Genomic DNA, 15,660 nt, shown 5'->3' on the forward strand with positions numbered 1-15,660 from the left:
CTGAATTTCCAACTTTCAACACGAGCTTTGTGGACGGCATCCTCTTCTATCCTCCTTCGCTTTGCTGCAGGGCTGTCGTCGTTGTATTCCCGTCGGCGCTTTGGGCTAGGGAAGAATTTGGAGATTCTGCTCTGCGACATGGAGGAACCAAGACGCGAGAAGTCACAGCTGGTCACAAGGTAATGTCATCCATGTTTTCGCGCCGATTGCTACGTGGTATACGATGGCATTCGACACACGACGGGCCAGTGGTTTCGGAAACGAATCGTACAGTACTCACTCAGAAGCCACGTCTTTATTAAGCCTTTGTCAGGCTCGGAAGCCACTTTGAAACGTTTCTGGAAAACAGTTTCCGTTGGAAGACAAGACAATTCCTACACAGTCCTGCTCGATAACCGGCCGTTAAAAACACCCTCAGGAAATTTGCTGCTGCTGCCACCCAAAAAGTCTCTAGTTGCTACCCTTGTTGCTGCTGAATGGGATAACCAAGATACCGTCTTGAAGCATCATGCTCTTCCTATGGTAAAGTGGAAGCTAGCACATCCATATTTTTGTTTTGACGCGTCAGTAGACCTCATTGGTTTCGAGAGCAATTGATTCCATGGCTGATGATGCTACGAGTGAGCAGGTTCGAAAAGCTCTGTTGCAGTATCTGGACACAGATACGATATGGTCTTTGCTTTCTCGTGACATTCTTCATTGGGATTCATTCACACTCCTAGTTTCCATGAAGACTACCCTCAACAACTTGTCGACCTCCAAGCAAAACACTGGGACCCTCTTTTGGCTTGGGCAAGATCTACATTTGGCATTGAGCTCAAGACGTTTGATTCTGTGTTGTTCAACTCGCAACCCGAGGCAACTAAATTGAAACTCGACGAGGTCATGTCTTCCTTGAATCAGTGGGAGCTTGCGGGTAATCTACAGTCGATTTTGCCGTGTTACTTCTTACAAATACCACGTCCAGGCATGGAACGAGCAACTTATACGACCAAGTCAGTGTTGATTGCTCTTGCACTTGTGAAGGGACATCTATCGGTCGAACAAGCATCTCTTGCGTCGCAAGTCGAGGTCGCCAGCCAAATTGCTCGATGGGGCGAAGTAGAAGACAGTTAGTATAACATTTTTCAGTGTTCCCGGTCTCTCATTACTTTTGCAGCCCACGATGTTGATTTTCATGATGTGAGGAGACAACTTGGTAGTGTGGCGTGTCTGCTATCGTCTATCTGAGAGTCGTTATTACCTACTGCATCGATAATAGAGTCACTCTCCTCTCACTTCCATCATGTCCACCCACCCACCCGCAATCCCAGAAACAACTTATACCCCATTCTACTGCGAAGAGAATGTTTGGCGCTTGTGCGATGCCTTGTCGCGCCAATCAAGTCCCCTAGACGCGTCAGCGGTCTTCATTTCCAATGAATACAAGACGGTGGGGAAGCTGCATGAGCTGGTCATGATATTCTCTTAGTGGATGCATAGGTTGCGCTGTTCGAACAGAAGCAAAGACTACCCGTGGTAGTTTGGGATTACCATGTTGTGCTATTGCTCCGAGACCAGGACAAAAGGGAATGGATCTACGATTTCGACACATGCATACCGTGCCCGTGTCCTCTTAAGGGTGGGTCACTCTGTTAGATGGCCTTAGTTAACGATATACTAGAATATTTGCGACGCACCTTCAGTCCCAACATACCACCTGATTACAAGAGGGAAGTCATTCCATTCCATTCAACGCAGTCAGCCCCGCTTAACTTTCGCAGTCTTCTTCGCTTGGTCCCCGCAAAGGTTTTCCTCGATTATTTTGCGTCGGATAGGTCGCATATGCTAGACGAGAGCGGGAGTTACCAGGCACCTCCTCCCAAGGAGGAGCCAATACGGGGCAGAATGGCAGTTGGAAATAACCTCATGGAGTTTGTGAATATGGATGAGGGTTCAGGCCATGGGATAGTCGTTGAGGTTGAGGAACTCCAACGTCACGCAGAGTCACTCACCGAATCTCTCTTCTCTTGACCTCCAAAAAATATGGCTTCGACCTCGTCTATGAATGGGCATGTGAATGGCGATGCTCATTACACGCCAGAAGATTCGTTGTACGTTCTACAAATACGCTTTAGATGCTTGCACCCATACCGATTAGCGAGCGACCCAGCACTGATATTTGGGGCAGCCATAACGCCAATATTCTAGACCACCTCTACCATGCAGGCTTCCAGACGGGCGTATGTCTTCGTTTTGTGGTGCTTCTCCATGATAATATTGAAGCACTTCCAATTAGAACTATTCAGACACCTTGCTGGTGGGTCAAACTGCGCAGGAGTGAGCGGAATTAAAGTTTCTTGTTAGCATGTCCACCAACCAACGGGTCATCCCGTCGCATTTCGTCTCCACGCGATTATACTCTCTCGCGCACCATATCTTGCCCACCTGATGTCAACGTCGCAACAAGGGCTCAACGAACGCGTTTTATACGTTCAACTGCCGCCAGAGGTTACCCACGAGGTCAGTTATTTGTTCCCTCTAAGTTTAACTCTGTGTATGCTAATCATGGATCAGGGCTTTTCGATTGCTCTCGGTTATCTGTACTCCGCCACTTCAGCCGGTCTGGTACACGAAAAAAACTGCCGAGCGGTTCTTGCATCTGCTCTACTATTGGGGGGAATGGATGACCTCTCCACTTACGCGTAGGAGACTAGTTTATATTGACTATTCGTTGACTAACTTGGACAGTTACGAGACTTGTCGACGCTCGATTTCTGTAGACACTATTGACGACTGGCTGCGTTTTATGGACGCAATTGCACCTCCTTCGGATGGTTCTTCCACTCCCAATCCGGCACTGTCGGTCCTTGGTCCATATGCTGAACGACTGCGAAATGATGTCTTCACCTTCCTTGTTGTTACTCTACCTCAAAGCTTGGACCTTCAAGCCGATTCCGACTCGAAAGCCGGACGTGACGTCTTATTACAGATTTTCTCACGGGTTCCCTTCGACCTTTTCAAGACGGCAGTGGAATCCTCTGTGTTTGAGATTGGTTCGGCCATACTTCTCGGAGGTGCACCATGACTGAACTTTTCTAGGCTCAGCACAGACGCGCTTTAAATTCGCAAAAGACGTCATTGAACTGCGAAAACGGGGAATAGCAGCCCACGGAGGAGAAGAGACGGTGGTGCTGAGCAACTTTGGCGGATCAGCCATTCACATAACTCGAAAGATGCGCAAACGACCGTTGTGGAAGGTCAACTCGTAGTATATTTTTGTACTCCAACGGAGACGAATTTGAGTACTCTGCCCGCAACCTGTACGCCACTTCACGTGGAGTGAGTGATTGACGGAAAACGTCAACCGCCAAAAGTTACTGCTGCTTCACGCCTCCATCTTGTGTGGTTTTAGGGACACACAAAGGCTTGTTTGACCTGGTCTGGGACGCATAACATAATTCTGGAAAGTGACGAGACCTTGCCATTCCAATCCATCTTTCCCATGAACTCAGTACCAATCACGCGGGCGCTCTGCCGACCACCACATACCTCAGTCAGCTCTTCTTGCCCGTCTAACCAACCAACGTCCCCTGGTCGACTCCGGCCTGATAAACAGAACCCGCTTCAATACTGTCGCTTGAATCTCTCATGTCTCACTTCAACATTTTTTTCACTGGTCGCGAAGAGGCGCTTAACTGCATCATGGTCAAGATGCTTCACAACAAGCTATAGAAAAGCCCTTTGACTGTTTGTAGATCGGAGAAGACTCCTCTCCCCGGTTCTACTGTTTTGAATCGCAAGCGACCCGCACAGTTGTCTGCGTCCAGACACCTTCGTCAGTTCTTTTCACTGATAACAAACCATTATAGCTTTACTCCAACAACAACTACAAAGTTGCTTCACTCCAGTTCATCCAAGGTGATCAGCTGGGAAGCGCTACCATTGGTTCCAGGGTCTATCCCATGCGCGAATTGTTATCAGCAGGCTCAAGTTCCAGGTTGATAAACACGTCTGTGGCGTTTTTCGTCTTTGCTGACTCTGCAAGTAGCGCCCGATGTTTCTACTCTTCCGACGGCAGAAAGTACGAGTGGCGAAGAATTCCCAACGTTTCGGATGCGTATGATGTGAGTAAGATCGTCTCCAACAATTTCTCCGTTGGAAACCCCCCTGCCAGCTCTATGCTCTCAACCCCCCCGTTGTGCGTGTGGCGGCGTTTCGTAAACACTGCGAAATCACGTCTATCGGCCAATGCAATGGCTTGCTCCAGTACACCTTCAATGGGGACCAGCTTCTTGTTTACACCCTGCTCACTTTGGCCTTGAACCGATGGGTCGATAATTCAGCATAGCAAAGCAAAAAAAGTACAGCAGTGTATTAGTATTTGGTCCTTGATCGAATAAATTACCACCCAATACCCAATAGAAACTCATCGCCGGACACCCGCAAGCAAATGCTCAATGCGGTCTTCCACTGTCCAGTCTGCCTCTGACACCGAAGAGGCCGCGGAATGAACAGGCCGGTTGGCAAGGATATTGAACGACCCTGCCTCTGTTCCTGAGGAGATGGTCTCTATGAGGCGACCAATCTCTGTTGGGGAGCTATAATACACCTGCAACATTACGTTAATTGATGCCATCACATCTGAGTTGATGGTAGACCTTAGTTTCAGGCCGAGACTTGGCCGCAGCCGTGAGTGTCTTCTTGCGTTGTAAGAATGAAGAGCCACTGTTCTTTCGCCCATGCTCCCGAAAGAAGACTTGCATTCCGTCATTGCCTGTGTCGCGGATTGAGTAATCCGACCCAAAACTTGTGCGATTAAAGCCTTCAGCATAATCGTCCGCATCTCGTAAGCCGTTAACGATTGACCTGAAGACATCAGAAGAGTCAAAGAAGCAGAAAAAGCTACACACCAGATTGTCTCTCCATTCTCGAACTCGACAACTTCGACGGCAGGCAACGGCTCCGGAACAGTCGGGCCGCGATCAGTAGCAGGTGAAAGGCCCGGCTTCTCGGCATACATGTCATACCTGATTTAAACGTGATCAGCGCCAAATAATAAGAATGAAAAACAACAAACAAAGAGTCGTAATTGGAGCCGGTATTTGGGACTGGGGGTATCAACAGACGATTGGGTTTGGACCCGGGTAACAGGGGGACAGGTGGGTTATCAGTTGAGAAACGGCGGCCTGATGCGCTTTTGACTGGTGGTGGTGTAGGTACACGATCATGGATAGAGCGACTCGAGACAGAAGTGGCGCTTGCTCTACGACGACGCGAAGATTGCTTCCTTACCAGCGCACTAACGTCTATCGTTGAAGCTCTAGTGTCAGAGGCATATATGATGGTCCTGCGAACAACTGGGCTCTTTTCGTTCCCTCCTTCTTTTGGACGGCGTAGATGGTCAGGTTGCGGCGGGGTTTCTGGAGGAGGCGGAGGGGGTGCAGACGGAATATGGCTTTTGTGGTTCCCTGGACGACTAGCACTCTTGGAGTTGTTGCGACTTAGTCCAGCCCAGTCTGTTGATCGCGTTGAACCAGATCGGGCTAAAAGATCGTTGAGAGCGCCTTGATCCAACCCTAGATTCGACGCTGCATCGAATAATTGCCTTATGGCATCGTTTTCGTCTGCAGATGTTGTCTCAATGCTGGGTAAAACGTGATGACGTGGACTGTAAAGAGGCGCAGTGACTTGGCGAGAGGCCATAGTGGATTGATCAAGGTGAGTGGGAGTCGTAGCTGACGAAGGAGAGCGAAGGTATCCTGCTGATTCAGGAGGAGAAGAGTCGGAGGGTGAGCGATTAAGCGAATGGGAAGGCCATCCAGACGGAGTAGAGTGAAAGTTGTCAGTGCTCGTAGGTGAAAGATGTGGTAATGGTCCACGCATTCTTCGAACATCGGGTTCTGCCCCTGTCTCACTGGCACGCTGCTTACCACGGAATCGGGCAATGATTCCTTTCAGACCCGGTCCGGCTGAAGCTGGAGGACTGGGAATTGGCACTCTGAATCCCTCCACCTCCGTTGTCGCACTGGCTGGTATTGGCGCACCAGGAGGTCGAACCTTGACTGGGTCATATCGAGCGCTTTGGACAGCAGGAGGTGACCGCAACTCCATGGGAAATGGTGTCACGTCTTCGGCGGTGGGCATCGTTTTTGCTCGAAGGGAGCCTCTCAGCCGTTGTAGTCGAGATCCAATCTTGGAGGGTCCGCCGCCTAACGCGGGGGAAGGTAGAGGGATGGTATCTACACTGGTGGAAGCTGAGACCAGTTGCGGGGTCGAAATCTGACTGGGACTTATGCGTTTACGAGCCGTCGGAGGTTTGTGGGGCAGTGCGAGGTTGGATGTTGATGGTTGTTTCTGCAACATGACCATGGCAGCTTCAGTTTTTCTTTGCACCTCTCTGGCAAGTTCGGCATGCTCTTCTGCTGATTGCGGTAGCCTTGGAGTGGAGGGATTGCGGGAAATGGGGTAGGGCCATGTTGCGGAAGCAGAAGAGGGGGGAACTTCGGTATGAGGAAACGATGCATCGAGTGGGGCAGAATTAGGAACCTGTGCGTGCTCCCCACCACCAACGGTCAAGACCTGCGCAGAGTTTTCGCCAAATAGGACATGTGTAAGATCACGTGCACGACGGGTCGGTGAAGGAGCCTGCCCGTTGGGCGAAGCCTCGCCAGAAGTATCGACGGGGGCTGTCGGAGACAAAAAACCGTCAAATATCCCATTCATTATTCCGGGATATGTCTCAAACGTTTGTCCTACAGCAGTTGGCGAGGGACTGATAATCTGATAAACTCCGTTAGTTGCAACGCCAGAGGTGATGGGTTCACTCACTCGACCATTGTTCAGCGAATAATTCGACTGCGACGTAGATGGACGCCGCCTGCGGAGAGAAGGAGAACGACGAGGCTGAAGTTCGACTGGTGCCGTTTTGGCAACAGCAGCGGTCACAAGTTTCTCCTGGATGGACTGGAAGTCAACTTTGTTCAAACCGGCGTAGCTAAAGATGATCTCTTCAGCTTCGCCATCATCGGAAAAGCTATTGGGAGAGTCTGAATTTTGTTGGCCATTAGCGGAGGAGATCTCGTGCCATATGGGTCGTGGAACTTCTCCATCGGCAAAGAGGGAGGCAGTCTGATCTTTCCTGTCCACGTCCCAGGAGTGAAAGCTAGACCCAGCTGACTCAAGGGAAGATCGAGAGGAATTTGCAATCGGGGAGAAGAGTGGCTGGAATGGACCAAGGGTGAAAGGAGTGGATGGCGTGTTCTGATTAGAGGAACGTCGGCTACCATTCTTAGGCGATGCATCATTCAGAGAAAACGTGCCAGAGGTCGGCGAGCGGCTGGTAATCTGTGTAGGAGTTGGTGATCTCAAAGGTCTGTGTCCTCCCATGACCGGGGAACCCAGGTCAACCCCAGAGATAGAAGACATTGGGCGTGGTAAGTCGACTGAAGAGGTGGACGAGAAGGTCGAACTAAATGAATTCATATTAGTGTGTCCAGGGCCCATAAGGGGTGAATCGGGCAGCGCTGGGGATCGCACGGATCGGGAAGGAGATGCTTCTGAGAAATCGCTAGCCCAACTGCCATCTCGATTGTGTCGTGGGTTGCCGTTAGGTGTCCACGTGACATTTGAAGGCGTGGTTGGTCTGACAGGAACAGCCAATGGTTGAAACGAGGCGGTCGAGAGTGGGGAAGTCGGTCGACGCCATGGCAAAGACGCGGTTGCATCGGAATCAGCATGCTGAGGTTCCTCGGGGGTGTATCGTCCATTTAAAGAGCGTTGGAGGAATATGGGAGACGAAGCCAAAACATTGGGAGACTTAGGGCGAGGAGAATGGCTGGGAGGTAATGTTGTCTGTCTTGATGGAACAATGGGCGAAGGCGAGACTACGGTTGGCGAACTTGCTCTAGGAGTTGTAGAATAGGATCGTTGCTCATCGAAGTCGCTCGTGTCACGGGGAGTCATTGGTCGCGGCATACCAGGGACATAGCCGGGCATTGTGCGTGACGGTATTGGCGATGCTCGTGGCGAATCTGGCTCCAAACTGATATGTTTGTCAGACGATATAGCCATGCCAGCTTCATTATCTGGCTCTCTCTGGTAATGAATAGGTTAGACCAATGATACCAAAAACATCTGGCCACACACCGTCTCTCTGTCGAAACTTCCCCGAGTAATGGGTGCCGACCGAGGCATTACTATTTCATCCTCTGCTTCCTCCTCGATAGCTTTTATGGCTTCCTCTAAAGCTAACGATGCTCGGCGTAGACCAGAATGGCCTAGAGATTTGGAAAGTCGGTATTCGGCAACAGAAAGCGGCTGACCACCGTATGGAGCTGGGGCAATGAGCGGGGCAGAACGGACACCCTGAGACTCCACGGAAGTCTCGTTGGTTTCTGAAGGACCGGCTAAACTATCGTGCGAAGCAGTGTGGGTCCTTGTTGAATCCATTGTGCGAATGCTGGAAGCTTTACTCTGAACACTGCGAATATAGCTGTAGTCGCGAAAACGATTGGAGCCAAACAAATTATTGCTGTAGCGTTTGCTGGAAAGGCTGGTGTTGGAGGTAGAGGCAACTGAAAACTCATCTCCCGTCGGTTGCTTTGAGCCCAAACCCAATGTTGACAGCACCATGTCCTCCTCCTCCTCCGAAATTTGATTCTCTGCCCCGCGTGCCCGTTGACTAGCGAGTCGAAGCCTGAGAGCGTCAACAGAAGCAGACTCTGTTGAAACAGCGCTTAGTAGGGTGAAACGTCGTGAAAGACTATGGATATGTTGAAAACCAGTTCAATGTTACAAGTGGAACAAGACGCACTCGGTAAGAATGAGGGAAGTGCGAAAATCGCTTGAGCTTGGTAGTTCTGGGAGACTGTCTGGAGCCGAAGTTGGAGCTGGAATCGTCTCGTAAAGTTCCCGAGAAGAATCCACAGATTCAGCCACTGAGACGGGGTGTAGATTATTGGGCCGCTTCGCGTCCGATTTTTTGCTTATAAAGGCTAAGATAAGTTGGAGGGAAAACACCGGAGAGTACGCACCGAAAACGATGCATTTTGTTGTGGCCAACAAGCGAAGACTTTATACGGAGCTAGAATTGGCAGCGCCGACGCAACGTGTTGTCCACGTTGGGTCGAAAGAAGACTGGGTCTGGCAGGACGAGTGAATAGAGCGTGATGAGGAGATAAATGTCGTTCGAAAGCGGGGAAACTGAAGAGCGTCGCTGAAGGTGACTGGCGGTATGAAGAGACAACAACTTTCAGGCACATGTCATCCAAAAAAAAAATACATCCGAAACTATTTACAAATCGTCCTATGTCGCATACCTCCACCACCGCATTAGAGTGTGACTCCTCCAAGTCAAGGAAAGAACTCACTTCTTCGTCCATTCCTTTGCTGTTGCGAGGAACTTGGCCTTATCGTTCTTCAGCAGCTTCAAATTACCAATCAGCGCAGATCACGAACAATAAGGTGCCTCAACTCACCGCAGCGATCTCTGGCTCAAAAGGATCATCAGGGCTTGGGTTGTTAACCTTTTCCTGGATAATCGCGAGGACTTGAAGCTGTCGTAAGTGCAAATGACGACAACAGAGTTCACCACAACATACCCGAGGACAACGTCACTGAAGGTTTCCACTGCGACTGGTTGATCAAGAAGAAGGGCAGCCAGCCACACTCACTTCATCTCGCAATACCGGCACGCAGATGCTGCCCTCCTCGTTTATTCCGGGGTGGTAAATCTTGGTGGTAAATGTGACCTAGTACTTTCAGGATCTCTGTAACGACAAAACCAAAGGCGATACCGTCGGCGCTTTGAAAGGGAAATTCTGTGGAAGGGAGACCGTGAAATGGAACGTGCCAGACTTGTACGGGGAATCTGACTGTCGCGCTAACTGGTTGGTGATAAAAGCATAGATAGACCAGATCTCACAGCCGCCTTGATACTACATTTCCATTCGAACAAATTGTCGTCTTTGGTCTCTACTGTGATCCCCTATTGAAGGATCAACATTACTGAGAAGACGACGCGTATTCAGCCTTGCCTCAATCGGCTGTTTAGTGACATCAATGAGTTCCTTTGAAATCGTTGAGCTAGAAGCATTTCCGATGCGTATGGGCAAGCCTTTTGAATCCGACTGAGCGATTTTCGTGAGGTGTTAGAAGTCAGAGTCAGAAGAACTCACCGAAGAGCGGTCATGGCGAATGAGGACAAGCAAGTCACGTTGGCGTGACCACAAATGGAAGCTTCCCCTCAGCCGGCACCCACTCCTCCTCCACAGCCAGCTCAGCGAAAAAGAAAACGTGGACCAGCCACATCGGCATCCCCAGCCCCTCAAGATCCTGCACCAGTGCCAGAGTAAAACAAAACAACTGTCAAATTGATGAGACACTAAAGCCATTTCAAGAGTACTCTCGCGCTTAGATCTTTCGTCCCGCCCACAACTTTCGATATCCAGAGGCCCTTTCCTTACACCCATTACAGATGGCTCAGAGTTCTACAAAACCGACCTCACTGGCCTCAATCGCATTGGCTTCCGTTACTCACCTGCTGGCATCAACCCTCCTGGCCACGTTCTGCCATGTCGAACGATAGAAAGTAATCCCACTGCCTTCAGAATTAGCTGGGAGGACCGTAGCTCATTTGTTTCCGTCACCAAAGACGGCTTGAGCTTGCTGGGCGGCAAAGGGTTTCGCAGTGCGCGGTGTAATGCGCCAATCCGAGAAGGGCGGTGGTATATGGAGGTCAAGATCCTCCGAGGTGGTGGTGATTGCATTTCTGAGGACGGAAAGCGTGAGGGCAGCCATGTTCGTGTCGGCTGGGGGCGAAGAGAAGCGCCGTTGAATGGTCCGGTTGGCTTGGACGGATATAGCTATGGCTACCGAGACAAAACCGGAGATAAGGTTTCCCTTTCTCGCCCCAAAACATACGGCCGCCCATTTACAACTGGAGACGTGATTGGGATGTATCTATGCCTTCCTCCGCGACGCCAGGCAAATCCTAACGACCCTCATGACCCAGCGCGGCTCAAACGCGAGCGAATTGCTATCGACCTCAAAGGTCAAGAGGTTTTCGAAACCCTTGAATATACGCAATCGAAAGAAATGACCAATCTCATGGACTATTCAGGCAAGTCGTCAACATCGACATCAATTCCTTCGTCATCTAAGAAGGCCAAACTACCTGAACGTGGGCCGCCGAGTACTGTCAAAGTCAAAAACCCGAATCTCCGTCCACTTCCCACCCTTCCTGATTCTCATGTCGCCTTCTTTGTCAACGGTGAATGTCAGGGAGTCGCGTTCCAAGATCTCTACGACTACCTGCAACTTCGCCAGACCGCATCATCCCGCAAAGGCAAAGAACGCAAACGCGGGAAAGAAGGTGTGAAAGAACACGCACCCAATCCGTTTGACGATGGCACCTTGGGCTACTATCCATTCATCTCGCTCTTCAATGAAGCCTCAGTGCGACTCAACCCCGGGCCGGACTTTGACTTTCCCCCACCTCCAAACATTGACGCCCTCCTTTTCCCTGATCTTCCAGAAGCAGAAGAACAACGTTGGCGGCCATGCTGTGAACGGTACTCTGAATTCATGACTGAACAATGGGAGTTGGACGCCCTCGAAGAAGAGGAAGCAGCATCAGACTTTGTCCGCGTTGCCGCTGCCGAAAAGGTCCTCGCTGAGAAAAAGGCGCAGCGCGATAAGAAACGCCAACAGGCGGAAGCCCGCAAAAAATCCAAACTCGCTCCACAAGAAACTCCCGCCTCCCCAGAAGATGCCCGGCCGCCAACACCTACAACGCCAGGTCAACCGAGCCCTCTTAGGCATGGCATCGCCTATCAGAATATGGACACTGAAGAAGACGATTACAAAGAGAGCGTGTTGTACAACCCTAGCCCGCTGAGACACAACGCACTGCCAGTCGAGGCGGAAGCGAAAGAAGAGCCACTATCGCGACAACAGACGCCTGTGGCCTACATCCCTCTGAAACGAGAAGAGTTCCGTTTCGATTCTGGCCTATCTGGACCCGGAATGCCCCACCAACGTACAAAAGAGGTAACTCCCTCTCGATTCTTGGTGGGCCCAGGGTCATCTGGGTTAGCTGCCTTGTTGAATGCCGAGGACGCCGAGATGTCGCCATTCGTCTCTGAGTACAAATTGTAGAGTAGTAGTATCATAAATATTAAGCAAGAGTTGATTAACGTGTCCAGCCTGGCGGAGGAGACCGTACAGAGTAACCCACCGTTTCACCCAGCCCCTTTTCCTTCTCGACTCGTATGTCGAACACCCATTCATGGTTTTGGTACTCAACCTGACACCAGTTTCTCCGCCCCATGATAAATTGCTGTTTCCTGGTCTTCCCATTGGTCTCGGTCTGGAAGATGGGAACCTGGATCAACACTGAGCTGCAACCCAGGAAGATAAGCTGTTGGTATACCATCGCCTCGTCTGTGTCTGCGAAATGCATTGTGCGGTGCTTTTTTGTGGCCCTATCGGAATGAGTCGATGATACTGGTGAGAAAAGTAGGCCCTACAATGATGACACCATCGTGATGACACCATCGGGGGGAGGTGTATTGACAATTGCACCTGCCATCACGAGTCAGCTACCAGCGAAAAAGACAAGGACCCAATCGTACTTGTTACAACATTCAGCATATAGCGATGATCCAGTTGTGGCGGAGTGTCCGGAGTTTTGGGAGGTTGGAGTGTCTTGAAATAGCCAACAGCGGCACAATGCACATCGCCAGACAGAAAGGTGACGCGTATCAGCTGTGCTTCAGCTAGTTGTTGCATCTGCTGAACAAACCAATTTCGCTCTTTCTACACAGTGGTCAGGGTTGTTACGGGGTAATCGAGTGACTTACTTTGTGCAAAGTACTAGTCCAGTGGTCATTCTAAAGAATGGTCACTTCGGATCACCAAGGGAAATAGAAAACGCACAAGATCATCCAGCAGTTCGGCCTCTGCATTAAACTTGTTGACGAACGAGGAAAGGCCCAAGCTGCCAGCTTTCCCAAGGGCCACAAGGGGGTTTAATTTGGATTCGAGCGCTTTTTCCAAGAAAACCAGACGTGGGTACGCGATAGGGATGCCAATCTGGACGCAGAGATGTTCCACAGTGGTCGGAAGCTGCTTGAGCCTCTGGAAGACCTTGTCGTACTCTGCTGGACTGCAAACTTGATCTTTCTTCCTCTCTGCTCTGATAGTGCATGAGAAACGATGTGCTCTATCGGGCAGAGCGTGCCATACCGACAGTCAAGCATAAGGATGTATGTTTGAGGTCCCATATAGGCAAGGAATGAGTGACTAGGGAAGCCAACATATGGCCCCGGGGAGCCAATGATTGTCGACTGGCACCAGTGTTTCCCGGGTCGATCGTCAACACCGTCAACATCGACTGAGTTGCACTGAGCACATAAAGGGACTTGAATCAGTGACTTACCGTTAACGAAACATTGGAACAAGAGGAAGAAAAAGTAACCCCGTGTTCCTATACTGCAAAGCAAAGCCAATGAAGGAGGGGAAATAAGTGAATATCAGCAAACACGCACTGTCGGAAGATTGGGGCGAGTTGAAGATCATCGGGGTCTAAAAAAAGATGAATTAAATTTGACAAATTGCTTGTGCGCTACTTACAGCTTCCAAAACCATCAATCTGCAAATGATGATTGAAAAAAGAAATAATTGCTCTGCTCAACGGCTTACCAAATCTGTTCATAGAGAGGTTACGCTCAAGTCTTGCAGGTGGAAAAACTCTTACCGTGGTCATCTAAGAAGGCTGTCAGTCACACGTTCAGTGGGAGAACACGAAAAACGAACCAGCCATATTGATCATTGGACTGATTGAAGGCTCAGCAATATTCTCAAAGGTAGACCATACGAGACTCACATGGTGCTATTGGCCCGAGCGAATGCACCACGCCGGAAGTGGTTGCAATAATGCGAAAAGTAGAATCGGTCAATTGCGAACGCGATTTCCTCCGTTAATGCATATTTCTTTCGGTCCATCGGTTTTTTATTCATCCATTCCTGTAGCTCTGGTTCCCGAGTAACACTGATATAGCTCCATCAGCATAGATATACTCAAAAGGACCAATAAACCTGTCTAAGTGCACTTTCAGTGCAAATTTAGCGCAAGATTAAACCACAAACCGCAATATATTTGGTCCCCACCGCCGACTTGAACATGAAAGGGCTTTTCTGCGTGTTTTGTCAACAGATCTACCCAAACAGGGTCGTAACCTAGCACCAATGTGAGCATATGTCGTCGGATGGTAGGGTATACTCACCGCTGTTGAAACCGGGGCCACGAAAATCATCTGGATTGATGCCGGCTGAGAAACCGTTGCACTGTACGGAGAACCTGAGCGAAGAGAACGGAGGCAAACTGACAAACGCACCGATGACGCTGCCCATCTCATATTCTGGTTGACACCGGGCACGAAAAAGACAAACTGAGGACAGTTGACGGACGTTGCGAGTGTTGCGACTGATTGTGAACGTACTGGTTGACCTTTGTTGATGGTGTAGGTTACCGCCATTTCCGCAGGGCCCAACGGTATCTCGATGAGGAACCGCCAGAAAGTTGATGTCCTAAAGCGCTGAACAACAGTATTGGGCTGGCGAGGACAATGCATACCTCCCGGTGCCAACATAAACCCAGATCTCATGGCCTGGAACATGCTCTTTCCGAAAGTGTGGACCTCGGCTGCCCCCGTTGGAGGCAGTGAATTGTATGCCATTACTCAGTGTGTGCAAAGCACTGGGATCAGCGGGGTGTGGTCCAAGATCGTAAGAAGGTCGGTCTTGGATGGGTGATGGAAGACTGTTGGCTGGAGACGAGTCTGGGTCCCATTCAAACGAGAGGGTGGGGTGCGGGTCATAAACAGAGCCGGAGTCGGCAGCTGCGAATGCGTCAGATCCGTCACCGAGCACTCCCGAGTTACTACGCACTCACTATCAGAACTGCCCCTCGCCAGACTCCATTTTTTACCGTGTCGTAGCGCAATAGCGGACCAACCATGAACTAGAATGAGATTAAATTTAGGGTACAGACTCTTGGGTGGTAACACGCACTTGTAAATGAGGGTCCATCCTCGCAATACGCTGAACCTCCGACCTCTCAACCGCAGTCATAGTAGCAAAACTGCTCGAGATAGACTCTGTCTTTGTCCGTCGAGCGAAATATGACTCATCCTTGGGCGGTAATGGTGGCGGGCGAGGAGTGGAAGGGCGACTAGCGTGCAAATATGGGTCAAACCCACCTAGTGCCGTCAACAAGTGCAGCAACTAATCCGAAATGCCTATACCGATGAAACTCTCATCCATGACCATCGGAGGGGCCTCAACTGCATCCAAATGAATGAGGAACCATTTTAACACCAAGAGTAACAGTGCGCACCAGGCAGGAAAAAGCCATCTTGGCCGCGATGAGGAACGTACTCGCTTTCCTATGACGTTTCATAACCCAAGCCCCGGAATAACACAAAAAGGTTCTTACACGTTGGGCCCTTCGGTTTGCAGTCCAACCCGGAGCGTCCATGACTGAAGGTCTAGTCGAAAAGTCGAGGCCAAAGAAGTTGGGTTCAAGTTTATATATGCACTGAGAAAATGCTCCATTTTGATCGACACTCCGCAGACTAGATGTTGGATTGGTCGACGGGCCAAGCCTCCATGTTAACA

At 50.2% G+C, this 15,660-nt stretch overlaps 7 protein-coding genes across 7 annotated transcripts; 5 read left to right on the forward strand and 2 right to left on the reverse strand.

Moving 5' to 3' along the window:
* Nucleotides 1–191: 191 nt before the first annotated feature.
* Nucleotides 192–1,230, forward strand: MIND_01043600 (Nt-Gln-amidase domain-containing protein; the record flags this gene model as incomplete). The annotated part of the gene is made up of 5 exons (XM_037367023.1): nt 192–267; nt 314–522; nt 572–672; nt 723–1,111; nt 1,160–1,230. The coding sequence occupies 5 exons, from the start codon at nt 192–194 to the stop codon at nt 1,228–1,230; spliced, it is 846 nt and encodes a 281-aa protein (XP_037216417.1).
* A 46-nt stretch (nt 1,231–1,276) lies between these two features.
* MIND_01043700 (Nt-Gln-amidase domain-containing protein) lies at nt 1,277–2,013 on the forward strand (the record flags this gene model as incomplete). Its single annotated transcript, XM_037367024.1, has 3 exons — nt 1,277–1,432; nt 1,483–1,621; nt 1,664–2,013. Exons 1-3 carry the CDS (start codon nt 1,286–1,288, stop codon nt 2,011–2,013), a joined length of 636 nt encoding a protein of 211 aa, XP_037216418.1. The 5' UTR covers nt 1,277–1,285.
* A 12-nt stretch (nt 2,014–2,025) lies between these two features.
* Nucleotides 2,026–3,251, forward strand: MIND_01043800 (BTB domain-containing protein; the record flags this gene model as incomplete). The annotated part of the gene is made up of 7 exons (XM_037367025.1): nt 2,026–2,093; nt 2,141–2,222; nt 2,279–2,299; nt 2,347–2,502; nt 2,557–2,684; nt 2,731–3,035; nt 3,082–3,251. The coding sequence occupies 7 exons, from the start codon at nt 2,026–2,028 to the stop codon at nt 3,249–3,251; spliced, it is 930 nt and encodes a 309-aa protein (XP_037216419.1).
* Nucleotides 3,252–3,630: 379 nt separating this feature from the next.
* Nucleotides 3,631–4,330, forward strand: MIND_01043900 (uncharacterized protein; the record flags this gene model as incomplete). The annotated part of the gene is made up of 5 exons (XM_037367026.1): nt 3,631–3,687; nt 3,738–3,797; nt 3,852–3,979; nt 4,031–4,106; nt 4,157–4,330. The coding sequence occupies 5 exons, from the start codon at nt 3,631–3,633 to the stop codon at nt 4,328–4,330; spliced, it is 495 nt and encodes a 164-aa protein (XP_037216420.1).
* Nucleotides 4,331–4,408: 78 nt separating this feature from the next.
* Nucleotides 4,409–9,028, reverse strand: MIND_01044000 (uncharacterized protein; the record flags this gene model as incomplete). Its single annotated transcript, XM_037367027.1, has 8 exons — nt 4,409–4,591; nt 4,641–4,848; nt 4,893–5,009; nt 5,060–6,762; nt 6,811–8,076; nt 8,128–8,743; nt 8,795–8,965; nt 9,015–9,028. The coding sequence occupies 8 exons, from the start codon at nt 9,026–9,028 to the stop codon at nt 4,409–4,411; spliced, it is 4,278 nt and encodes a 1,425-aa protein (XP_037216421.1).
* Nucleotides 9,029–10,211: 1,183 nt separating this feature from the next.
* Nucleotides 10,212–12,138, forward strand: MIND_01044200 (COMPASS complex protein; the record flags this gene model as incomplete). The annotated part of the gene is made up of 2 exons (XM_037367028.1): nt 10,212–10,330; nt 10,380–12,138. The coding sequence occupies 2 exons, from the start codon at nt 10,212–10,214 to the stop codon at nt 12,136–12,138; spliced, it is 1,878 nt and encodes a 625-aa protein (XP_037216422.1).
* A 34-nt stretch (nt 12,139–12,172) lies between these two features.
* Nucleotides 12,173–15,520, reverse strand: MIND_01044300 (C-CAP/cofactor C-like domain-containing protein; the record flags this gene model as incomplete). Its single annotated transcript, XM_037367029.1, has 22 exons — nt 12,173–12,364; nt 12,413–12,464; nt 12,510–12,564; nt 12,615–12,798; nt 12,843–12,872; nt 12,919–13,177; nt 13,228–13,375; nt 13,421–13,473; nt 13,530–13,566; nt 13,739–13,747; nt 13,798–13,817; nt 13,868–14,032; nt 14,080–14,092; nt 14,131–14,220; nt 14,268–14,328; nt 14,379–14,571; nt 14,618–14,882; nt 14,932–15,004; nt 15,055–15,242; nt 15,288–15,326; nt 15,380–15,428; nt 15,479–15,520. 22 exons carry the CDS (start codon nt 15,518–15,520, stop codon nt 12,173–12,175), a joined length of 2,217 nt encoding a protein of 738 aa, XP_037216423.1.
* Nucleotides 15,521–15,660: the final 140 nt, after the last annotated feature.

The sequence above is a fragment of the Mycena indigotica genome (genome assembly GCF_014461135.1).
Source record: "Mycena indigotica strain 171206Taipei chromosome Unknown Mind.scaff0009, whole genome shotgun sequence".
Lineage (NCBI taxonomy): Eukaryota > Fungi > Basidiomycota > Agaricomycetes > Agaricales > Mycenaceae > Mycena > Mycena indigotica.